The following is a 26260-nucleotide window of genomic DNA, read 5'->3' on the forward strand; positions in this document are numbered from 1 at the left end:
AGCCTTTTGACGACTTCCTCCACAAGCCTATCAGGCGCTTCCACGCCGCGTAGGAGATTTGTTATGGATCACGAATGGCTGAGTCCAGAGTTGCTCGAGCTAAACCCTGTCAACGAGCTGTTGGCAAGGTCAAAGTGGCGACGGTGAAATCCCCGCTATATCCCTGTTCATCGTTTGCGCCGCCGCTTTACCACAGATTTTTAAGCAGGTGTTTTTTTTTATGTGTTTGTACTCTACTTAGGCAAGTCTGAATTTAGAGACGTACGCCTTCAGTGTAGTACCAGGTGGTGCCGCATCCGGATGGATGGATGAAATTATATGGTTTGGTTGAAAATTTTTATTTTCTTTTGTTTTATGTGTCAGTTTTTACAGTAACTGTCGACTTGGACTGAGAAACAGCTTGAAGTGAGCACACCTTGCCTCCTATTTGGAGAACTGAGCAAGTCAGAGAGGGAGAACAGGTATTTAAGAATACTGTACGCCTTGAGATATGAGCTTCATTTGTACAGTGACCATGCTCATAACTCAAAACATCTCAAATCCATCCATCCATTTTCTGAGCCGCTTCTCCTCATTAGGGTCGCGGGCGTGATGGAGCCTATCCCATCTATCATCGGGCAAGAGGCGGGGTACACCCTGAACTGGTTGCCAGCCAATCACAGGCATCTCAAATCATCTTTTCCTATTGAAATGAATGGAAGTGCCATTAATCTGTTACAGCCGTCAAATAAGGAGGAAAAAATAGCACACTATAATTTTGTACTAAAAAAAAACAAAAAAAAAAACATATAGCAATTTCATTAACGAATTAAAGTTTTTGTTCAAATACATCAATTGAATGGCCAACGTACTGCTTTTTCCAGTGTGCTCGACTTGATCACCAGGGTGCAGTGTAAGACAGACAGATGGATAATCTATTTACTGAGACATTTCAACTTGTCCCAGCTGATCAGTACAGCACTAATATTAGTCATTCTTTGCAGATAATAAATATTAGACTGAGTACTCTTAGATTGTCTTTCCACATGTGTTGCTGCACCATTTTTGTTCAATTTCTGAACCACCTGTCGCTTAAAGGGTTATAGCGTCACAACATTTAGAATTAGCATTAAGCTAGCGGACTGAAAGATGTGTTTAAATAAGACCATTAAAAAATTTTTTGAATGGTCTCTTTATATCGCTGATTTTCACCTATCATGGGTGAGTCTGGAACATATCCTCTCGAGAAAAACTGGGGTGCACAGTATTTTGAAAGGCTCTTTTGCTATCTTTTACATAATAGTTATGTTAGCTTGCACAGACACATATAGTTGTCCTAATCTTACTTCAAAAACTGTCCAAAGTCCTCACAGATGCTCTCGCAGCCGGGCCACTTGCACACGCCGTGGCCGTACAAGGGATGCGAGCCTCCGTTTTCTTCATGCTGTGAACTGCATGACAAAATAAGCAGGTAAAAGTGAGGGACACTCAATAAGAGACAAAAGAGCAACAAACGGCAACAATGAGATTGTAGAGAGAAGACACCGTGACATACCATCAACAAACATTATGCATAAAAGCCATTTTCGAGGGGAGGAACCTATTATATTTCGGTGCAGATTTCCCAATTTTTACTATTCTATAAGTTACAATGGTATACAGTACATTGTAGTCCACCCTATAAGCAAAATGGCACAGTCAGTATATTTGTAGCATTTTATGTCATCCTGAAACAGGATGTGGCACGCTAACTAATATACACATGGAGAGAAGTAGTGCTCTCCAATTCTCATGCACTTTTGTTTGGCCTTGGTGGAGGTCTGTCTACATTCTACTCAGAGCTAGTCTAATTTGGGTTATTGGCTAAATAAGGTAATAGACACTGTAGGATGGCGTGTGGTTCTACTACCACAGTAATGTTACATGACTGAACAATATTATCTTTGTCAAGGCAGAATAGCTTCTCATTGGATTGTGCAGATATCCCCAATGTTGTGGCCACAACATGCGACCAGGCAGGAATTAAACATTCTGCTTACATTGCTAAATTCAGCCGCCGTCCAGACATTGTGAAAATATTATTTGAAAGGGGTGCTTGAAAGCCTTTCATGTAAAAAAAAAAAAAAAAAAAAAATTGTGAGAGCCATATAATTTCTTCAGAAAAATAAGCCTGTGTGTAACTTATGTTCTCTGAGCGCTTTTTTTCCCCTTCCAAATGGCACCAAAATAAGTTACAACCCTGCCTAGAAAGCACATCCTATTAAAGATGACAGTTTAACCTTTAGGCTGTGTGCGTGTGCTCTGCACGTATGTGGCTGTGTGTGGCCTGTTAGGCTCACGCTGGGTTTTTCAGAGGGGCTTACCCCGCATCGATCCTCGTTCGATCATTATGAGACGCCCCACGCACGCGGCCCCCGGGACACGGGCAGATAAAGTGGTTTTTCCCCCCTCTCTCTTCCTTCCCACATATCCTTTTTCCCGCCTTCTAGTGGCACTGGAGCGATAAAATCTACTGTAAACCAATTGCACAACACTTCCACCTCCAAGCATGAACACTGCTACCATAAGGCCTTATTATAATATCGCCCAAGTAAAGCCTTTGAATAATGCATGGCCCGATATGTGAACAGTCAGTGTTTTGGTGCAGGGGTGCATTCATAAAACACGCCATCACAAGGATAAACATCCTGGAAACGCCACTCAAGGCATCATGTATTCTGTTTACATGACAAGCAAGCAAGGAAGGTAATTTTCAAAAGCGGGATGGGGGAAAAAAAAAAAAAAAAGGCAGAAAGCACTAAATACTTAATGTAGGAGGGGGTTATCTTGTCTTGTCTACCAGAGAGGTTTGTTGTGTGCGCGTCTGCCTGCATGTCTTCCTTTCCTTCCTTTTGATATCTGTGTGCAAGCTAAGTGCGTTCAGCGGCACGCGCGCTCCTCTGGGAGAACAAACCTCTTGTTTTGTGCACATGACTAAGAAAGTGATCAACTATTAAACAAATAAACAAAACATCTTGTTTTCCCTGTAGTTAACGATACCGCCGCTTTGAACAGGAACAAATAACGTGGGTGGGAGTGCAGAGTTGTGAAACTTAAGTTGTTATTTTTTCATCTTCGACTGCTTATTTTCCAATGGTTTTCACGGATGTTTACCTCTCTCGCTCCCGTTCCCGCTCCCTCTCTCGTCTGTGGTTGAGGACAGGGGACTGTCCGTTGGCGATGGAATGGTGCGAGATGGGCGGTGACGCTTTGGGGGGATTGGAGGAGGAGGTAGTTGACGAAGAGTTGCTGCTGCTGTTGTGGTTGTTGGTGGAGAGGTCCAGGCCGCCGGTGCCGCTCGCGCCTGTGTTGTTGCCGCCGCCGCCAATGTGTTTGATCCCATTGTTCTCCATGGTGTGGCCGGCGTGGCCGCCGCCTCCTCCGCCTACGGTCACATCCTTCCACAACTGCTGGAGCTCTGCTGGGCTCAGGCCGGCTGGAGTGGAGGACATAAAGAAGAAGAAGTAAAAAACATCGCATCACCGGTTTCCCGGTGTAGTAGGGTTGGGCAAACCTTTGTGCTCAAGGGCGATATTTGATTTTTAAAATGGACAGATGGGCCAGGTCATTCGTCGATAAGGTAAAAGAATAGCAATAAAAAGAGTCAAGAGTTAAAAAATAGTTGATCCCATAATAAAATAAGAATTCATTCTAATTTTTTAAATTGTATTTATAACTATTTAGTTACCATAATATTTTGTGTATAATATGCTCTCAAGTATAATACGCACACCCAAAATCCTCAAATTGCTGCCGTATCCTAAACTAAGATGCTAAAGCTGATGCCGTGTTATGTCAAGCACCCCTTGCTAGCGGTATACGTCTATAAAATGTAATATCCCTAAGAGGTAGTAGCAGGGAAGGTTGCAGGGATTTTCGCCATCTTAAGGCTGACTCATTTTGGTACATTTTCTAACACCTATGTATAAAACTACACTTTGATGTATATATTTCTATTTACTTTTATTTTGGTGTGTTTTACTCTGCTGTCTGCAGCCAGGTCGGGATTGCAAGTGAAAATCTAATTGCCTTACCTGGACATATACAGGTTAAATAAAATAAAATTGATACATTTGAATTATTATCAAATAATTATAAAAATAAACATTTTTAAATGCATGTATAATTGTTTTAGTAATATTCAACAAATTGGTTAATGGCATACATAAAAGGAGAAATAAAAATATAAATACATTTTTATTAACCAATTTTAGGAAGAAATAATTAACTTTAACTTTAATTAACTAACTAAAAATAACTTTAACTTTTGATAATGTACATGTGGGCCATACTTTGTCCACCCCTGCTCTATACAATATTCAGTACCAGTGAATTTGTTCTTATAGCTCCCTATTGGCATTTGTGAAACAACAAACAAAGGTGTTTATTTTGTTCTGGGAAAGAAAATGGAGCCTTCCTCTCTCCCCTTTCCTCTATCCTTGTCAGCAAAGGAGGTAAACAACAACAAGATGACGCAGGGAAGGTGATGATGGAGTGTTAGGGAACAGACAAACAGCAAACAGAGGCATGAAATGAGGTAAGGAAGGTTTAAACACGATCATGTGGCAAGTTAGGGACAAGGCGGCTAACAGAGGGGCATACCAATGAGGGCAACGCAAACAGGCAGACCGTACTAAGAGATAACACAGGAGGGCCACAGGTGCATACCGATGAGAGAAACAAAGCCAGACAGGGGGAGAGAAGCATTTGACAAACATTTGCACCTTAAATCTGCAGAAAAAAAACACAGGAATGCTGTGTGTCACACGCTCTTATCTGCTTCGTTTTCTTACCTTGCGGGGGCAGAGTCTGTCCGGGCAGGGCGGCCTGGCCGGGGGCGGGCCCGGGCAGCGAGAGCAGGCCCTGCCGCTGCATGTTGAGCAGGTGTTGCTGCTGCTGGAGCTGCTGCATCTGCAGGAGCTGCTGCTGGAAGACGAGCTGCTGGGCGGCCAGCTGCTGCTGCTGCTGTTGCTATAGTGAAGGAGAGAGCGGGAAAATTACAGATGAATTAACGACTTGAGAGAGAGAGCGGCAATGAACGGGACATCTGCAAGCGCTTGCTTTAGTTGTGACCAGAGGAGGCAAAAGTAGTCTTAAGTAAAAGTGCAGATACAGATTTATAAAAAAAAAAAAAAAAAAAAGACTGGTAAAAGTATAAGTACTGATGAATATCCAGACTGTACTTAAAGGTAAACAGTACAAATTATTTTTTACTGTCTGTATATATATATAAAAAAAGACAAAATAGTTTTGCTTTTTTATTTACTGAAAAACAACAAAGCAAACTCATTAAAACATGTTCCCATAGCTTTACTGATATAAAAAAAATATAAAAAATACACTTGCTCTTTGAGTACCACCATAATGACCAACATTAAACATTTGAACATTAACACGTACATTTTACTATATACAGGAGACAGGGGATAAGGACCGGGCCGCGAATCGTAAAACTCAACGGATATTTGATACCCTTATAATTCCATTGAAATTGTATTACTATTATAATTATATTTTATATATATGAATAGTATGTTCGAGAGTGCTGTATCAGGAATTTCGGTTTTAATATATTTTAATGTACATTTTAATGTAATACTGTGTAGTGACTTCTCCTTATGTGTGTGTGTTTCTGTGTGTGTGTGTGTGTGTGTGTGTGTGTGCACATAAGGCATATCGTACTTGTGTGTTTCAGTATGTTTGTATCACGGTAGAGAGGAACAGCATGGAAACTTGGTGATGCGCTCACTGGAACGCAACCTGCTGCATAATGGACTGATGCAGGGAGGTGATGCGTCCTCCCATCCGTCCCATCCCACCTCCTCTGGAGAAATAAGGGAGCAATTTCTATTCCATATTCATGGCAGGAAAAATCTAACAATTTAGAAATCCAAACAGAAACAAAGCCGCCGGGAGGTCACGTGCCGCTTCCTGTCGGGGCAACGTAATGGGCTGCTTGAAGAGACAAAGGAAGAGCGACGCTGCGTGTGTTTTTGGATCAATTTGACTGTATTTTTATGAGGACTGCGTGGCTGAAGCTGTCACGCTCGCTCTCTCTCCTATGATAGTCAGCTGATGAGACAGTGCTATCTATTTGTGTTGACCGGCTGTCTGTCAATGTGATTTATGAGTGGCCCACAGTGCAACTTCAGCATAACAGAGCACTGATTTGTGTGGTTGTGTGAGTGTGATTGTGTGTGTGTGTGTGTGCGCGTAGAAACAATTCACTAATGAGTCGCACCCAGTCGTCGTTTTTTTCCCCCCTTTCGGTCTCTTTTCTGTATATTGTTGTTGTTGCTCGAAACACTTCATTAACTGAGCAAGTCACAGCATTCTCTGCATTAAGTAGCTGGGATTGATGATTGGTGGGGGACGTCTAATAGAATAGATGTGCAAAAAAGAAAAAGAAAGAAAAAGTGGGTACCTCTTTCACTTGTTTGCCAGGGTGTTGCTGCTGGAGAAGCTGGAGATGAAGCTGCTCCTGCTGTTTCTTATAAAACTCCTGCAAGTGTTGCTGTGCACAAACATACGCACAAACATGTTAATGCGAAGAAACACACTTCTCCAAATTTGCTTTTCACATAGCCTTAACAACTTAATAATTGTACAGGAGAGACGTGAATGGATTTACAAGCTTTCCCCTGCAACAAGCTTTTCCTCCAAATATACTGCTCCAACTCATGCGCTGATTATGCAAAACTCATTCGCAGTGTTCTCCATATGGGCTCAACACAACTAAAATGCTCAAAAAAGCAATAAGTTAGATTCTTTTGTTTGTGTTATTGAATTGTACAAGCTCTCATTTAGTCTCAATGCTCCCATAATTTCTTGGATTTTGTGTGCCTTTCACAGAACAGACTTTCTTCAGAACTCTGATTTGATAAGATGACCTGGTTATGGTTCTTGGTGATAGAACGCCCATTTGTTTTGGCATACACTCGGTGGGGAACAATCGGTCTTACCTTTTCATTCTTTCATTTATCAGTTCTCTGCAGATGCATCCACATGATTAAATAGACACAAATAAAAAGAAAAGGCTACGACTGATTGAAAACTCTTGTCGTTTGTTTGATCAGTGTCTCCTGATCATGGTGAACATTGACGCTTCCATGTGATACAGCACGATGAACCAAGCTGAGCCGAGGCCACTCGCCTATCTCGTATATTACAGAAATCGAATTCTCCAGATTAATAATTGAACATTTAAGTGCCTTTAAGTTGCCATGACAGATGCGGACACAAAGTCCTACCGCACAATGTGACGTCTCGTAACAAAGAGGAGCAATCGTGGTAAGTGACAATCTTAATTAAACAATTCTCTTTGCCTTAATCAAATCCAGAAATGAGGAATGCACTTCAACTCTGACACTGGCACATTCCTAAATGTTACATCATCCGTCACCTACAGTATCACTCAGCTCCGTGTGGTGGCCCACAGTCCCCGATGGGGGAATTGAACCAGCGACACCTGGGAGTTGCTTAATTAGAGGCGACGTGGAAAAAGTGAGGCAATTTCAGGTTCCTCTCGGTAAAAGCGTGTCAAGGACGTACAGTGGCTGGCATGCAGTTGTTTTTACTGCATGAAAGTACAGTAAACCCACGCCATAATTGTCTTTCATATTCTGCCCTGCTATATTTCACATTTGCTTTTTGCAATGTGAATGACTACACAAAAAGATCAGATTTAAGCTAAAATCCGAATTGGGCATCATACTCAGCAGTGTGAACGTCGCCTAATAGTTGTAGTTCCCACTGAGCAGAGAGAATACATGCCGGTGAGAATTATATGCTGCTCCATACGTGTTAAAGGAACTTATTTGAAGGTTTATAATTACCATAACATCTATGCTAATCTATGGCGTTTCACATGATTTTTTTTTAGCATTAAACTAGCTACCCTTCATTTGATAAAATTACATGGTTTGTTGGAATTTTTTTGTTTTACGCTCCGTTTGTATGTGTTGTTGGTCCGTTTGTGTTAATGTAGCAGTTGTTTGAACATCTAATTACCATATGCTAATTTCCATCAGCCCGACAATGTGTTTTACATATGATGTGTTAACATTAAGCTAAAAAATAGTTTGGTTGAACATTTTTGGTGTTTAAATATATAATGCTTAATGTTCTTTTGTTTTATGTCTCAGTTTCACAGTTGACTTCAAGTAGGAGTGACAAATAAACAGCTTTGCCTCTCATTTGGAGAACTGTGTGAGCCAGTCGTCTTTGCATTTCCTCGGTCATGTTACACAATAGTGTCTCATTTCTTGACAGCGAGAGAGAACGAGCAAGCGCTAAGGAATACTTTCAAGTGTGTCTTAATAACTTAGTGGGTTTCAAATGTGTGTTTAAATGTGTTTCAAATGTGTGCGAAGGGTAAAACAACGGTCTCTAGATTGCAGATTTTCACCTATCGCCGGTGGGTCTGGAATGTACACCCCTGCGAGAAACAGGGGTTCGCTGTACTGTATGTGCGCATACCTGCTGCAGCATGACTGCCTGCTGTTGCTGGAGAAGGGCCTGGAGCTGCTGGGGGGAGAGCACCTGCTGCTGGAGGATCTGCTGCATCTGCTGTGGCGTGATCACCTGGGGACTCATCATGGCCACTGATACTGGAACCTGAAACATGGCAGAGGAATGGAGAGAAGGGATGAGGAAGAGGTCTAGTATTTATGGACTGGAGTTGGTCATGATGATGATGATGGGATGCTAAAGGAGATGCTGAAGGACAGGTGGGTGCCTTTGTGGTGCTCATCTTACTTTGGCTTCCTCCCCATTCCCTTTGGGAAACGTAAGGGATTTAAATAGACATAGACCTTAATTAGCAGGTCCCTTGAACTCCCCTACTTTAGCTTTTCCTATCAGTGTAGCTAATGTGAAACAGCCTGGAAGTGGATTAAAACTGTACTGAGGCATGATGTGGAGGCTCACAGCTCTGCGTTGATTTTGGTTACAAATCTTTGTTGTTTATTGATTCCCCTCGACTTAAACACGCTCTCCACTTAACTCAACGAACTCCACTTGAAGCAGGTTTAGGCGTTGAAATGCTACCTACCAATGTAATTCTAACAAATGTAATGTTTCCGGCAGCTTGTCAACAAATGATTTTTGCACGAAAACCAATTACAATATCAACATGAAGTCACGCGCAGGCAGACACTAATTGCGGCGGTGTTTGTCGTCCGGGCGGCCATGACTGTAGCCGGCCTGTATGGTGTGTCAAGGGGCCAATAAGACATCCCTGTCCTCATAGCCAGCTAATCAAGGCGCCTTGATTACTTTCCACGCATGTCTCTCCACCCTCCTTCCCTGCTGCCTTCCTTGCTGGCTGTCAGGCCTTGACACGTCCTTGTTGAGCTCCTCTCCCCTTCCCGGCCCAGGTTCTCCCCCCTCTTTGATTAGCTGAGACATTTGCATGGTCACTACACATTTTTCATTTTAGAAGTCATTATGCATTAGTGGCTCCTGATCGCCCGCCTTGACTAATCCTGATGAACTGAAAATCACAGCTGAAGGTCAACTCGCAGCCGGCCCCTGCCGCACATTCATATTCATATTCAAACAAATCCCGCCTCCATTGTTCATTAAGGTCTTAGAGAGAAGGGACTACTCCGTGGAAGATGCAAGAGGACGCAAAGGAGGAGGTTGGAGCTGCGACATCTCTCTCCTCTCCTCTGGAACGACAATGAAATGCATGCACAACAAGCGGGAGGCTGAACAAAAGCCGTCAAAAAGTTGCAAATTAAACAGCCCATGTGTAATTATGCAAATGCCGTGCTTACACCTTCAACGTCATTAACCCTTAAAGGTACATGTGCAAGGTAAGTAATTACCCCGCAGTCACGACTGGTTCTGTGTCGGGCCGCCGTGACAATGGCAGAGAAACAACATTAAAGATGCACTCATTAAGACTATTAATTGGATGCTGGCTCAGAGATGTTTTGGTGCACAAAAGAAGACAAGGTTTAGGATTTAACATAAATGTATGCGCATGCATATATAAAGTGAAATTGCATTTAAATTCAACACTGTACTTCAAAGTGCTTCTGTGTTGTCTAAGTGGGGAAATAAAGGCATTCATGGTCAAATACCTATAAGATGAATAATGCAGTGAATTTATAAAAATGCATTTTAACAAGGAACACGTGAAGCACAATGACATACTAAAAAGTAGTTTAAGACCTGCAAGTTGCTTACGCTTATTGACCTTTGCCCAAACATAAATGGAGGGATGAAAACAAGGGAGAATAGGAGGGCGAGAGGAGAGAAAAGGCACTCGTCCATTGTGAAGTGTAGCACAATGGCTAATTCCCGCATTTAACTGCATGCTTTTCTGCTCGACATATCAGAGGCTACGAGATGAAACCGGATAAGTAATTGCTCTCCTGGTTCCCATTCTTCACTGACAACCCATAAATTTAATTTTACAAACACGTTCATTTACATTTTCGAGTATATGACATGATAATTGCGGGAATATAACACCTCCACCATTCGGCGAGATGCCGCATGCGGCCTTGATTGACGTGAGCGGCGAATTGAAATGAACAGGGGGCTGAATTGCTTCGCCGAGAAATGATTTTGCCACGCAGGGGTGAAATTAATGAGCATTTACTCAATGATGATGGCAGTGGCACAAACAGCCCCTTGCTGCAGATGAGAGGACATGATATCCGATTGGAAAAGTGCCTTTGTGGCTTTATAATCCACAAGGATGCATTGCTGCCAATTCTTAAATAGCGTTACAGTGGAACCCTGCATACTAGTTGTTTTGTTCATTTTTTCATTGTTGAATTTTTTCCCCCTTTCTCTTTTGGGAGAATCAACCCTGAAAATGCTTGTTAGTGATTTTTTTAGGTTACAATCACCCCCAATACAATTATAATGGCCATCAATTATCCACGGATTTTCGCTATTTGCCGTTTGGAAAAGCTGGGGTCCACTGTTACTTACTGATATGTATAATTTGAAGTGAGCTGAACAGTAAAATTCGCAGAAAAAAACCCCACAAAAGATTCAGAATCGGATCAAAAAAAGTAGGGCCGAGTCGTGTTGGCCGATTAAATTGCCCGATTTTCAAAAATAACCGTAAATCGGCTGGTGTTTTACCGATTGAATGCCGATATACCTGTTTGCTTAAATCTCTTATGAAACAGTAATTGCTGTTAAGTGTCAGAATCACGCAGAATGACATACTGGAAGCCATGAATGACATGTTCCGGGCATGTCCCAGTGGAGGGAGGCCCAGAGGACGACGCAGGACACGGAGAAATTATCTCTCCCAGTTTGCCCAGGAATGCTTCAGGATACCCCCAAAAGTTGGACAAAGTGATGGGGAGAGAGGGAAGTCTGGGAGTCGCTGTTGCCCCGGCGACCTGACCCCGGATAAGCAGAAGAAGTTGGATGGCCAAATCTTAACATAAATTTACCAGTTAAGGCGTGTTCTTGTACTTGAAAATTCCTCTCTGTTGTAAAGTAAAACAAATACTAAAGGGCTGAAGTATTGTAAAACACTAAAATGGTCTGCCTGTAAATGATATCTTTGTTGTTCTAAGCGTTCTATATTTTTTTACAACTTTTTTATTTTTAGAAACTTTCCTTTCGGCTTGTCCCTTTAGGGGTCGCCACAGCGCGTCATCCTTTTCCATGTAAGCTTTTCCTGCATTCTCCTCACGAACACCAACTGCCCTCATGTCTTCCCTCACGACATCCATCAACCTTCTCTTTGGTCTTCCTCTAGCTTTTTTTTTTTTTTTTTTTTTTTTTTTTTTTTTAGAAACAAACACTTGAAAACATTTATTATTATTATTATTTTTTTTTTAAAGGATTCACCGGAAATTATTGGACAGATCTTCCACCCATTATACTATTTCCACAATGAGGTGTACATAAATGGATTTTGAAGGCGAACCCAGGCGGTAGTTGGCGTATCAGAGTTAAACAATTAGTGGACAACTCGCTATGCGTGGCAGGAAGCGGTGATTAGATGTCAGCCATAAACATGGCAGAGGTGGCAGGGAGGTGTGGGAGGGTTATCAAGGACAAGAGCTCGGTCCCGCAGTGTCCGACAGGCTGAGTTGCGCCACACTGAGAAATGGAAGGCTTCGAGCTGGTAATTACTGTGGATCCTTGGCAGGGAGAGCCACTGCTAATTAAGCCAAGAGCTTGTACACATGGAAAGGAGGCAGAAAGACAATGAAAATGAACCCGCCCCCCCTTCCATCCGGATCACCACCCACATTCTCGATTTCACCGTCCCGGGGGGTACCAAAACTCAAGACGACCCTCCTCGCTTGTGGACTTGTGACCCCTCGGCTCTCTTGAGCTGACACTGCTCATTTACTATCCAATTACTGCCAAATGCGGCAACACAATTATTGATGGCCCACCACTTGCGGCGTGAGGGGTGCGCGGAGGCCCTGGGGGCACCTGCCGTGGCAAGCTCGCGACTCTGAAGTTAAAGTGTGCGCTTCAAGCGCATGTTAAACGACGCGCCCGCTAGCTTTGTGGTGTATTGGCCTTATAAGAGAGATCAATACTGTAGATTGTCAGGACTCAAACTAAGTAGATTACCGAATGTTTTCCAAAATCAATTTCCATAAGCGCTCGGCGGTACATGGGAAGTTCCATTTATCACAACATAAAGAACCGTCATGTAAAAGCTTCTAATAAAAAGAGCCCGAGGAGATTGGGGGGCAGGCTTAGCACAGTTTTCCTCGTTGATTTATCTCGACATGCAGATAGACATTGATTAAGCCCTTTGAACGCACCGTGCGCCGCTCTCCACGCACGACCTCGCTTGTTTGTGACACTATCAGTACAAATAGCGGCAGCTTTATCGCTAAAGTGGCACGCTTTCACTCCCGACGGATGGCGCCCTGCGGGGTTTTTCGAAAAATGCTGAAGTAGACAAGATGCTGAAATAGAGGGTGGAGGGTGGGGAGTTGGCAGTGGCACTTCCCTCTGATGTTGCAGGTAATACGGCCTTCCACTGGATCAGCCTCTTCATCAGTGACACACAGTAAATTACAAGTGCTTCAAGCAGCTCACTGAATTACAGTTCATCACTTGGAAAGGCTTCCAACAACCCCCCCTGTCTCCCCCTCCACACACACACACACACGCAGACACACACAGCCATCACCAGCGGGGCCCAGGCGTTATCAGATCTGGCGGTTAGGATCCAATTAACACCCTGGCCAGAATCATCTGATTGCATGTGTAAGTGCTGGTATAACTCGTTTATTGCGGCCATGTATCTTCTGTCACAAGGTAAATTTGTTGCTGCTACATCAAAGGTCTGAGATACTTCTTTTTAGCCCCCGCCTTCCTCCCTCTCTCCAAACTCAGCTATGCTACGCCTTGGGGTTGCATTTCAACTCCTTTTGCATCACAATGATGAACCTGCTCTGTCCTCGCAATTTACCAAGCTTGTCCTGTAGGTACAAAAAAGGAAGGGGGGAGAGAAAAAATATCTTGTTTTCGAGTTATAAAAGCAGTTGTGTTTGACTTAAAATGTGCTGACGCTTCCCCCCTCGTTCCCGTTGTTAAGAGTCAACACAAGTTTTCCTCATGAATACATATTTTCCCCACTTTTCTATGTGGCCCTTAGCTGTGATCACTATTTTCAGACGCATCCAGAGGCTATTCATACATGTAAATATGAGCTAACATCTTTTTTTTTTTTGGAGGGGGGGGGGGCATGGAAGCTGATATCAGCTAACCTGCACTCATCAACACTTTTTTAATCACGTATGAAAGTTACAGCAGAAGACATCAAAGCGGATGCTGATTTTATTGGACTACAAACGGGGCTAATTCGAAATCCCTAAATTAAACACTCGTTATTTGATACTTACGGTTCCACAGATGGCACTCAGTGCTGCAAGGGGAAGGATTGTACCTCACCAATACGGCGGATGTTTATGCTGTGCAATTATGACTTTTGCATGTTGCAGAGGAGAAGATCTGGGTCTGATAGTTGCTATTCAGAGGCTAATTAAAAGCAGTGTCTAGTCACCTATAGATCTGTTGTTTTGATGATGATCTAGCAATAAGGTTTTATTGTTGTTGCTGATTTTATTTGCTACTACGTCCGGTGCCAAATCGGGGGAGAAAAAAATCCCGCCATATAGCGAAAAATCTGTGGTATGAAATTAGATATGTACGCAATAAAAATCCACCATACAGGGAAGCCGCATAAAGCGACGTGCGATACGGCGAGGGATGACTGTAGTGTGTCTGCACATTTATCCGGCACGTCTTTCTTGGCCCATCCATAAAGTTTTGCGTTGTCCGTAACTGTCCTATTCGTTTACGACGATATGGCAATTGGTCGTTAATTCGTACAAAGCTGTGCCTCCTGGGGACCCGTCACAGCCCACACGAGCCAAGCTACTTCGCCTAGCTGCAAATACATACAACTCGCACAAAGTCATATCTGGCAACAACGAAAATGGTCTCTGGGTGGGTTTCGGGCTGCGTGAGGATGCATTATGTACACGCCAATGAAACTGTCACTGCGCGCCGGCCTCGGTAATCCTCCCCGCCTCTCCTTGTCGGCGTTTCTTTCTTTCTGTTTCAAATGTCAGTGTATAAACCCCGTTCACAGATATATGAGTAGTGCAGCCCGTGAAGAAGAAGCAAAAGAAGAGCGGTGCGTCGAAAGCAGCATGGCGGCGGCAGGGGGGATTTACAGGGAGAAATAGGTGTTTATTGAGCGCTCCCGTGGGCTTACTCTGTAATAATAGACCTGTCACATTACGCAAACGTGCAGAAGCAAAGGTTTGTGTGTTTGGATGTGTGTTTGTGACTTGTTTCTTTATGTGCGTCATCAACTCCTGCGAGCGAGCGGGTAGAATTAGTCAGGCGAGAGCGACTTTAGCCACTAATACGGGTAATTAAAACTGCAAGCTGAGGCACTTAGATGCTTGTGTACTAAATAATTTACATGCCATGATCTATGGATCATTTCCCTCTCTTAAATACCAAAGATTGGCGAACAAGACGGAGGAAGACGGCAGAGGATTTATCAGCAAAGCGGGATGTCATGGTAATATTAATCCTTTTCCCACTTTCTGCTGTGTTAATCATTCACGGGGATCAATGTGCATGGTAGAAAACACGTTGCCATTGGGAAAGCAGAAGCTAATAAAATATTGCACTGTTGAACACGTTGTCGCCTTATAATCCCTGTATATAAGGCAGATTTCATTGGATAATAAATAAGTGGGAGCTTGGTTTAAAATAAAAAATAAAAAAGTAACTCCCTGCTGCTGTTTTAAGATGATATTTGCAGAGTAAAAGTAGTACCGCTATTAAATGTCACCTGGAATGAGTCCCATTTGAGTTGCTCCTGCAACACTGTTCTTCACTGACGCAGGAGGTGGCGATGTTAATAAAGGCCGGCTCAACAGTTGCCATTAATATTGATTCTTATCGCCAACACCAGGAATGGATGGAGTAAGCAAATGTAAATATTCAATATTTACCTTCTTGGGTTGTTATTAGAGTCTTGGACATGGCCTGACTGTTATCATGCACCCACAATGCTCCGTTTAAATATTTACAACATATGTGTGCATTTGTAGACCAGGATCCCACTGTACGCTACACTCAACAATAAGATAAACTGCAACAATAAGCCATGTTTCCAAATAGTAAAGTCGTATTATTAGCACTCCTGATGTGACTTTGCCGAGGTTATCTTTTTGTAATTAAGCGCACAGGGTGTGACACCAATTGAAGGTGTTCCCATTGGTAGACTCTGTGAAAACATTACCAAGTGAGGATAACGCCAATTTCCCTCTCATTAATGCCACACAGCTCCTGGTGTTGGAAAGTCAATGTTCTCTGCGAAATCCAAACTCCCATACTTGTGTTCGTTAAGGCAAAATATGAATAACAATATCGCAGAAATGTAAGCAGAACAAAGTTCCTTGTGCACAATGAGAAGTGTGTTCACACCGACAAAGGTAACAAGAAGTGTCGGTGCGACGTGTTACTGTGTGACAGAGGTGGAAGCATGCATGTTCGTAAGTGTGACCTTATCCAAATCACTGACAACGGGAATCGACGGCTCGATGAAATTACCCTTGACAAGTGGAAATGACACACAGATAAAATTAGCTGTGTGCAACCTCCTATGATGCTGTCAACAACACTATGGATGGAAAAAATGTCCTGCACTTTATCCTTTCGTAGCACCTTTGGATGTACTTCACGCATCCATTTGGAAGGATTAGTTAGACTACAAGCTACAGTATATGTGAGAATGTGACTTCTCGTGAGAATTTGGTGAATTGGTAAAAATTTGGGGGTTAATTAATTTTTTTTCTTGTTTTTTTTTTCCATTTTGATAACCCCCAAAACTGAAGATAAAGGATTTAGGAATAAAGGATTAAAGGATTTTTAGGAATGTAGCACAAAAATAGATACGTAATTAGTGAAAAAACTGATGTTTAGGGGTTACTTTAATTTCTTCTTTTTTATAAGCCCAAACCTGAAGATATGATGTCTCAGGAGAATTCACTTTTCCAAAAATAAATTTTGATAATTAGTGAAACAGTGACATAAATAATGATTTTTTTGGGTGGGATTCCACACACGAAAAAGTCAATTTTATTAGTAAAAGAACATGCAAATTTGGGGGTTATTATCTTTTCCCCTCTTCAAAAAAAAACAAAAAAACAAAAAACCTTATAATGTTAGTTCTTCTTCTTCTTTTCCTTTCGGCTTGTCCCTTTAGGGGTCGCCACAGCGCGTCATCCTTTTCCATGTAAGCCTATCTCCTGCATCCTCCTCTCGAACACCAACTGCCCTCATGTCTTCCCTCACGACATCCATCAACCTTCTCTTTGGTCTTCCTCTAGCTCTCTTGCCTGGCAGCTCCATCCTCATCATCCTTCTACCAACATACTGACTATTTCTCCTCGGGACGTGTCCAAACCGTCGAAGTCTGCTGTCCCTAACTATGTCTCCAAAACATCGAACCTTGGCTGTCCCTCTGATGAGCTCATTTCTAATTTTATCCAACCTGGTCACTCCGAGAGCGAACCTCAACATCTTCATTTCCGCCACCTCCAGCTCTGCTCCCTGTTGTCTCTTCAGTGCCACTGTCTCTAATCCGTACATCATGGCTGGCCTCACCACTGTTTTATAAACTTTGCCCTTCATCCTGGCAGAGACCCTTCTGTCACATAACACACCTGACACCTTCCTCCACCCGTTCCAACCTGCTTGGACCCGTTTCTTCACTTCCTGACCACATTCACCATTGCTCTGGACGGTTGACCCCGAGTATTGAAAAAGTCCTCTACCCTTGCTATCGCTTCTCCCTGTAGCCTCACTCTTCCCCCACCACCCCTCTCATTCATGCGCATATATTCTGTTTTACTTCGGCTAATCTTCATTGCTCTGCTTTCCAGTGCATGCTTCCATCTTTCTAACTGTTCCTCCACCTGCTCCCTGCTTTCACTGCAGATCACGACATCTGCAAATAGCATGGTCCACGGGGATTCCAGTCTAACCTAATCTGTCAGCCTATCCATCACCACTGCAAACAGGAAGGGGCTCAGGGCTGATCCCTGATGCAGTCCCACCTCCACCTTAAATTCGTCTGTCACACCTACAGCTCACCTCACCGCTGTTCTGCTGCCCTCGTACATGTCCCGTATTATTCTAACATCTCTGCCACTCCAGACTTCCGCATGCAGTACCACAGTTCCTCTCTGGGTACTCTGTCATAGGCTTTCTCTAGATCTACAAATACACAATGTAGCTCCTTCTCTCCTTCTCTGTACTTTTCCATCAACATCCTCAAGGCAAATAATGCATCTGTGGTACTCTTTCTAGGCATGAAACCATACTGTTGCTCGCAAATACTCACTTCTGTCCTAAGTCTAGCCTACACTACTCTTTCCCATAACTTCATTGTGTGTCTCATCAACTTTATTCCTCTATAGTTCCCACAGCTCTGCACATCACCCTTGTTCTTAAAAATGGGCACCAGCACACTTTTCCTCCATTCCTCAGGCATCTTCTCACGCGCTAGAATTCTATTGAATTTAATTGAATTCTATTCTATTCTATTCTATTGAATTGAATATTGAAGCCACCTCTCCTAGATGCTTCCATACCTCCACAGGAATGTCATCAGGACCAACTGCCTTTCCATTTTTCATCCTCTTTAAGGCCTTTCTAACTTCCCCCTTACTAATCATTACCACTCCCTGGTCCACCACACTTGCCTCTTCTACGCTCCCTTCTCTCTCATTTTCCTCATTCATCAACTCCTCGAAGTATTCTTTCCATCTAGCTAGCACACTGCTGGCACCAGTCAACATATTTCCATCTCTATCCTTAATCACCCTAACCTGCTGCACATCCTTCCCATCTCTATCCCTCTGTCTGGCCAGCCTGTATAGATCCTTTTCTCCTTCTTTAGTGTCCAACCTGCAATACATGTCATCATATGCCTCTTGTTTGGCCTTTTCCACCTCTACCTTTGTCCTGTGTCGCATCTCAATGTATTCCTTTCCCCTCTCCTCTCAGTGTCCCACTTCTTCTTAGCTAATCTTTTTCCTTGTATGATTTCCTGCACTGTGAGGTTCCACCACCAAGTCTCCTTTTCTCCTTTCCTGCCAGAAGATACACCAAGTACACTCCTGCCTGCCTCTCTGATCACCTTGACTGCAGTGGTCCAGTCTTCTGGATGCTCCTCCTGTCCACCGAGAGCCTGTCTCACCTCTTCCCGAAAAGCTGCACAACACTCGTCCTGTCTCAGCTTCCACCACATGGTTCTCTGCGCTGCCTTTGTCTTCCTAATCTTCCTCCCCCCACCAGAGTCATCTTACACACCACCGTCCTATGCTGTCGAGCCACACTCTCCCCTACCACAACCTTACAGTCGGTAACCTCCTTCAGATTACAGATGCACAAGATGTAATCCACCTGCGTGGTTCTACCTCCGCTCTTGTCGGTCACCCTATGTTCCATCACTTCTTCATCACCCCTATTTCCTTCACCAACATGTCCATTACAATCTGCACCAATCACGACTCTCTCTCTGTCTGGGATGCTCAGAACTACTTCGTCTAGCTCCTTCCAGAATTTCTCTTTCACCTCTAGGTCACATTCTACCTGTGGGGCATAGCCACTCATCACATTATACATAACACCCTCAATTTCAAGTTTCAGCCTCATCACTCGATCTGATACTCTTTTCACCTCCAAGACATTCTTAGCCAACTTTTCTTTTAAAATAACCCTGACTCCATTTCTCTTCCCATCTACACCATTGTAAAACAATTTAAACCCTGCCCCTAAACTTCAAGCCTTACTGCCTTTCCACCTGGTCTCCTGGACACACAATATATCAACCTTTCTCCTAATCATCATGTCAACCAACTCCCGAGATTTTCCTGTCATAGTCCCAACATTCAAAGTCCCCACATTCAGTTCTAGGCTCTGTGCTTTCCTCTTCTCTTTCTGCCGAAGAACCCGCTTTCCACCTCTTCTTCTTCGACTTTGACCCACAGTAGCTGAATTTCAAATGGCGCCCTGCAGGTTGACGCCAGCGGTGGCGGGTGTTGTTAACCCGGGCCACGACCGATCCGGTATGGAATTCTTTGGATGAACGCTCATATTTGTTTGGCAAAGTTTTAAGACGGATGCCCTTCCTGACGCAACCCTCTGCTTGGGACCGGCCTACAGTTTGCACTGGCTTGTAGGGCTGCATTGTTAGTTAATATGCCTTAACCCAGTGGTGCCAAAGTCATTGCAGTTAATAATTTGATTTTAAAGGGGTCCGACCACTAAAACCATACCATACCTAATATAACAATAAATAACAATACTTGTTTCCCTTTACGTTTAAGCAAAACAAGTATATTAGAAAAATACAGTATTCGTGCATAGTGATTGTATTTTAAAGGACAAAACTAAGTCTAGTCTAGGTATTAGAAATTGAAAAATATAGCATTGCATTTTGGAAAATAAATCAACTTATGAAGACCTAGGAATTTTCCATTTTCTACATGAGCATAATAATTCTCCAAATTACCCTCAGTCCCCACCACAACTACATCTTATGTATTTTTGCACTTTCGAATTTATCCTGCGGAGCGGATTTTACGCCCTAGCATGCCGGTTTTGGCCCTCAGGCCATATAATTAACACCCTTGCCTTAACCAAGCCGACCCATTAAACTTTAAAGGTATTTCTGAAGCAAAAGATAGGATATTGACCACAATTTGTTGGAAACTATTCCTGCTCAAAAGTTATTTGACATAAAGTCACACAAAGATGTCTCCTTGGTATGTTTTTCACATGCCGACGCTGAGCTTACTGCGCAATACCGCTCGTCCGGCTTTAGGATTCCGTGACAGATCTGAGGGATTGCATGGGCCAAATCAAACACACTTGTTGAATGGAGGGAATCTTTTGGGAAGGGGGTGGTGGGACGGAGGTGTGGGGAGGACATGTATTATGGATGGATTTAAGGAGATTAGACAGGGCGCTACTTTACCTGCAGTGGACGCTGCTTGTCTTGGCTCTTTGGAGATTTCAGGCCACAGCCTGGCTGCTGCAAGAGTAATTGCCTTGCCACTTGTAGGGCCTGCAAAGAAAGACAAAAAGAAGGTGAAAGATGGCGGCGACAGGAGAAATAAATATGTAGGGCTATTTTTCTGACAATTCACAAAGATAAATACCATTTGTCTAGAGCACCTCTGAAGAAGAGGATTGAGGGGGTGGTGGTTTAAAAAAAACAAGGAGGCATCAGTAAAATTGACCTGTCTAGTGTGTGCTCAAGTGAAATACCCACTACTCGCTCTGCACATTACTGCTGCATTTGCATATTCATAATATCAATTTGAAGTAGAGGTAGCGCCGTGTGAAGTGTCCCCGGGAGCTGTAATTAAAGTTGACAAAAATCAACATCAGATTACATTCTGAATGAATTAACGAGCAGGCCAGGTTTTACACTATGTGCATTAAGGATGCAGGAGAACATGGAGAAGCGAGCTGATCAAATAGAAGAGTTTACAGCCTGTTTACACAAGGTGAGAATGGATCTTTCCTCTTTATAAAATTGCAGAAATTGTCATCAGAGCCTTGGGATGCCAGATAAGACGTTGGAATCCATTTTATTTCCAGAGCCCAGGAATACCACACACTAGCTGCCTGGCAGGTACTTCGCAGGTACACTGGCAGATGGGCTCGCAGCCTCACTCCCATTCTTCAAGAGCAAAATAGATGAAAGCGTGTGGCGGGGAACAACATTGTGCACACTGTACATTGCCGCGTGCTAGCTCATGAGCAGGCCCATGAGCATCAAGTGGCGGGAGGAAAAACAACTTTACAGCTTGTGAGGACAGGAAGGGGAAAACTTCTTGGGGAATATAGCGTATGTGTCGGTATCCATGACAACAGCTGCATATGACGCGGCTCCGCTAGCAGGTGTGAACGATGTTTGAACAAGTACATTGAGATCCCAAGCAAACATGAATGAGAAGAGAGCTGGAGACACAGTTTAAAAAAAAAAACAATAAATAAATAAAATACGATTGACAAGGCATGGGGAAAAAAGTTGCCATGCTCAAGCACCCCAAGGGAACGTAGCCACCCTGATCAATTATGGAAGGACAGTTTGGGGGGGTTGTCTGCACAGGAGGAGCCAGACTCAAGTAAACAAACACTTTACTCAGGAACTGGGTCCTAAATGCATTGATCCGTCTCCTTGTCAGGAGGAGCCCAGTGGCAACTGCTTTATATGCATATGTGCGTGTATGCCTTGTATGTGTGTGTTTCTAGAGTCTCCTAAAAGTTGACTTCAAAACAAACAAAAAACATGTATAAACAGAAACATTCATGCATGGAGCTGATCACATTGCTGATTAAGATTTTCCGATGCTTTCAACTAATTTATTCTGTTTATTTTACCAATATGGATTTATTGAGGCCGATGCTGATTCTGAAATTTGTCAGTATAAAATTCCGAGCTGATTAAATGAAAAAGTATTTAACGAACAAAATGACTTCTTTTTTGGTCCCTTAACGCTTACAACAATAAAGATAAGACTTACAGACAGAATTTTTGACTGTTTTACAATACTTTGTCCTTTAATATTTGCTGCATTTTTTGCAGAAATTTGCCCATTTAAAAAAAAATGTTTGCTTAGATGTATGTTTGAATTTTGCTTATGTTGTAATTTGTTAATGTGTATATAAAAAAACCTATTTGAAAAGGGCTAATCTCGGCTGATTAATCGGTCGGGCCCTATGAATCAGGCTTGTTGTATATTGAGGTGGCCATTTTGTGAGTTTGAATAAAACTCGTAAGTAAAGGCATTAAAACATGTTAACTGTCACGACACGGAATATTCTTACAGTAGAAGTCACCGTTTTGTGTCAGCCACCTCCCACTCCACAGAGAAAAACAACCTCACACAAACGCACAAAATGTAGAGAGATAAGTCATCAAAAGTTTGCTGAAAAGCAGCACAACTTGACAAAAACATTGCATGGTGCATACCTGCTGTCTACTTACACCGGGTTGCTCTGCACAAAAAAGTTTACATCCGCAGACTATTAATGCACACATTGTACAAACAGCACAATGTGACACATTCTCGAGAATGAGAACGTGAGCTAGACCGAGAGGGAGAGAGAGGGGGAGAGGCTGCTATATAAATAACAAAGCACTCAGAGGCATATTTGATGTAGATATCTATCACTGAGGTTGGAAAAGAGGGGGAAAAAAATAAATAAGAGGAGGGAAAATAACAGGGCGACCGAGACCGTGACACGGGGATCCTAATGAAAATAAGATTCGGCCCAAATGGAACTGGTGTAATTGGTTTCAGATAGTGAGGTCAGGAGAAAGGCGATACAGGAGAGTATTATGCAGGGGGGGGGGGGGAGAAGGCACGGAGAAACAAGAATGTTTACACAGGCATTCCTGGGCTACATTAATAGGCATGCACAGATCACCGGAGAGGCAGAACACGGGGAGAAAGTGAAGAGCAGACAGAGAGAGGAAGTGGAAGGGGGGAATACATCATCGCTCCATTCACCTTCTGTGTTTAGACTCCAGAGAGAGCAAGGTAATAAGGAACACCTATCACAATCCACCTTTGTAAAGGAGCATGCAAAGACCTTAAACAAGCATGAAACACATTAGCAGAGCAGGCAGGACGAGGCTAGAAACCATTACAAATCTCCAGATTGCTTTGGTTATTGTGTGTGGAGGATCGGCGAGGCACGTGTGTGCGTGGAGGTGTTTGCGCGTGTGTAAACAAGGAATAAGCCATCCGCTAAGAATGTCACTCTTTGAAATCCACCTGGAGACCTGCGCGTTATGCAGCCGTGACATCGGAATTGGATATGTCTGAAGAGCTGCGACATTGTGTTTGGACAGCGCAGATCACTTCCTGCCTCGTGCCACGTAGGGAGTCGGCGTTATGAGCGGGATGTGGCGGATATTGCGAAGACGACGCAGGTGGGTTCTGGAAAAGTAGCCGTCAACATGGCGACGGAGGCCTCGGTGCGCGGAACAGATGTTTTGCGTGCATGCGTGACTCGTGTTTGGCGGAGGGAGTAAAAGGGCTGCTGTTGGACACACAGGGCTGTCGACCAGAACAACTGCAGTCACGCCGACGGCGCTGCACACATGGATGGCCGCATAAGCACATACGCGGCCGCATGCGCTGCAAAACTATACACCAAAAGCTCGTATCAGTGCCATGGAAAACAAGGCGTAAACACTTTAAGATGAATAAACAAACATGGCTGATTGTACCAGGGCAGACAAAAGTGCTATGACACTCCAAAGCAAAATATTTGCACCGTATCTTCTTGTACTGTATACGTGGATTCAGGGTAAGAGGGATGGATGGAAAAGGAGAGATGGATGTCCCACACATTGGCTGATTACAAAACAGGATGTCAGGGCATGTTGGTAGACATTTCACTTCACTTCTTTGATCAACTATGGGGAAAATTAAATGGATGAATTGTTTCTACACATTATTTCAACGGGATGTTTGATTGTTTCCATTCCAGCGCTGTATTAAGCAGAATAATGGTGCATCCGTGTGGATGTTGGAGTAAGTATACTGCAAAAACTCAAAATCTTACCAAGAATATTTCTTATTTCTAGTCAAAATTAATCCAATTACACTTAAAATAAGACTCATCACCTGAAATGTAACTTGTTTTTAGACAATTTTCACTTGTTTCAAGGTCATTTTTACTTAAAATTTGAAAAAAAAAAGTTTCTTTACTTATTTCAAGTGACATTTTGCTTAAAACAATTGAAATTGTCTATAAAGAAGTTAGTTTTTCGGTGATGAATCTTATTTTAACTGTGCTGAGTCTTATTTTAAGTGTAATCAGATTAGCTTTGAATAGAAAAAAGACAAATAAGATTTTGAGTTTTTGCTCTGTAGTGGACTCCATTTGGCCTGAACTACTTCAAGACAATCGATTGACTCAACACAAAACCTTGAGATCAATGGATTGTCATGCCCATATGGCGAGTGTAGTTTGTTGCACAGCATTGCAGCATTTTAAGAGGTGTTCCTAGGGCTGCGAGATTACATGATCGCGATAAATTTCCAGTCGATCACGGTGATCAGCTGCACACGTATTTACTCAATTAAACATGGGGGAAGTGTGAGTGACAACAGTCAATCATACTCGTCCTTTTCCTGCTCTACTTTCGACGCAAGTTTGACAAGTCACTCAACGTCGGTTGTGCGGCGGTGTCACCAAAGCGCAATGCTATTAACTCGCCCTCGTGCATGGAGTGTCGGTGCGCTCAAACGTGGGGAACACAACAAACCCGTTCATTCATTTGAAGAAGTCCTACCCAAGTGATTATGTGGAAAGCATAAATATGCGGGCAGAGTCAGTACAGCCTGTCACTCACTTCTACCAGCACAGGTAGCATTAGCAGTTACCCACTGCTAGCAGTGAGGCCACCAGACTATAGCAGGAATCAATCGCGTTATCGTCCTTATTCAGGTGCTTTGTAAAATGGCAAAACGAGTTAGTCTGTATTGTTATTAAAGATGATGCATATTTGAAAGTAGCAATAATGTTAACAGGGTACGTAGCAGCATAACTGTAACCCTATTTCGCATAATTATGACAAGCTTAGGTCACACAGTGGGATGTGGGAGATTGTACAGCACATTACGTGTGTGCTGCGTTACTTTGACAAAGGCGTATATTCTTTATTAAATATGAACTGTGAACTGTGCTCCCTCGTTAATTGGACCTCTCTTAACCCCTGCAGAGAAATTCACTGGTCCATTTTTATCTATAAAACACACACTGGTAAGACCCAACACTTGACTCTCTTCTCACCACGCATACCACCACCGGCACGTTCTTCGTCCCCAAAGTCCACGCTACTTTTGGTCGCCCCAAACAACAGGAACACTCTGCAACAAATAATAAAACTCACCTCATTGAGCCCCAAAACGTTAGTCAGGGATATTGTACATGATCGCTGTTTTTAGCCTGTTACGAACCTTTTATTCACCGTGTGCTGATGTAATGTAATTTGTAAATATGTAACTATATCACATCGTACAGTTAGTTAGAAAATTCAAGCTTCTTTCGTCAGGACCTTTATAGGGCGGAAAAAAACCAAAGGCCCAAAAAAACAAGCATTTCAGTACAAGACTGTAAAGCTCAGTCTACAGTGGAGAAGGGATGCATATGAAAGATGCTTGACTCAGAAATAAATATATGATTTGTTTGTGTGGGTAAGAGGTCATTCCACAGCCTCATCATTGCACTTTGAGTCCTCAACGTCCTCCCCGCTCACCACCCCCTTGTACCCACATATCACCTTATTCATTTCTTCCTCTCATCTCTTCTGCCACTCTCCGCCGCTGCTTGTTTATTGATTCACTAGATTAAGAATTCCTTGGGTGGAGGATTGTAACACACAAGCATAAAATTATTTTGGGCTGTGCTTATTTGCCTTCGCCTTGCATCTATTTGGCCTGCGTCTGTAGACAATTATGCCTACCCAGGCCCCAGACTCAGGTGCTAATAATGAAGGACAAATAGAATCATATGTGTAAACTTCCCCCACTGATGAAAATTTATATTAACTTTCTGCCACAGTAAACAGAGCCGCATAGCTACACCCTCCCGGGAGGATTGACAAGATGAATTTGCTCACTCCAAATACCGGGAAGAAAGCGAAGGACTGTATAGGCGTAGGAGA

The 26260-nt window shown here is 43.1% G+C and overlaps 1 protein-coding gene across 10 annotated transcripts in view; it reads right to left on the reverse strand.

Annotated features, from left to right (window-relative positions):
• Positions 1–26260, reverse strand: part of foxp2 (forkhead box P2) — a 102259-nt gene that overhangs the window by 23345 nt on the left and 52654 nt on the right. For all 10 annotated transcript variants that reach the window (XM_061762405.1, XM_061762407.1, XM_061762403.1 and 7 more), the window contains 6 exons: positions 20543–20632; positions 8497–8634; positions 6443–6532; positions 4812–4989; positions 3133–3454; positions 1326–1430 (listed from right to left, as the gene is read on the reverse strand). In XM_061762405.1, the coding sequence (XP_061618389.1) occupies positions 1326–1430; positions 3133–3454; positions 4812–4989; positions 6443–6532; positions 8497–8634; positions 20543–20632 (923 nt within the window). The remainder of the gene's footprint in view (positions 1–1325; positions 1431–3132; positions 3455–4811; positions 4990–6442; positions 6533–8496; positions 8635–20542; positions 20633–26260) is intronic.

This window comes from Phyllopteryx taeniolatus, chromosome 22 (assembly GCF_024500385.1).
Source record: "Phyllopteryx taeniolatus isolate TA_2022b chromosome 22, UOR_Ptae_1.2, whole genome shotgun sequence".
Lineage (NCBI taxonomy): Eukaryota > Metazoa > Chordata > Actinopteri > Syngnathiformes > Syngnathidae > Phyllopteryx > Phyllopteryx taeniolatus.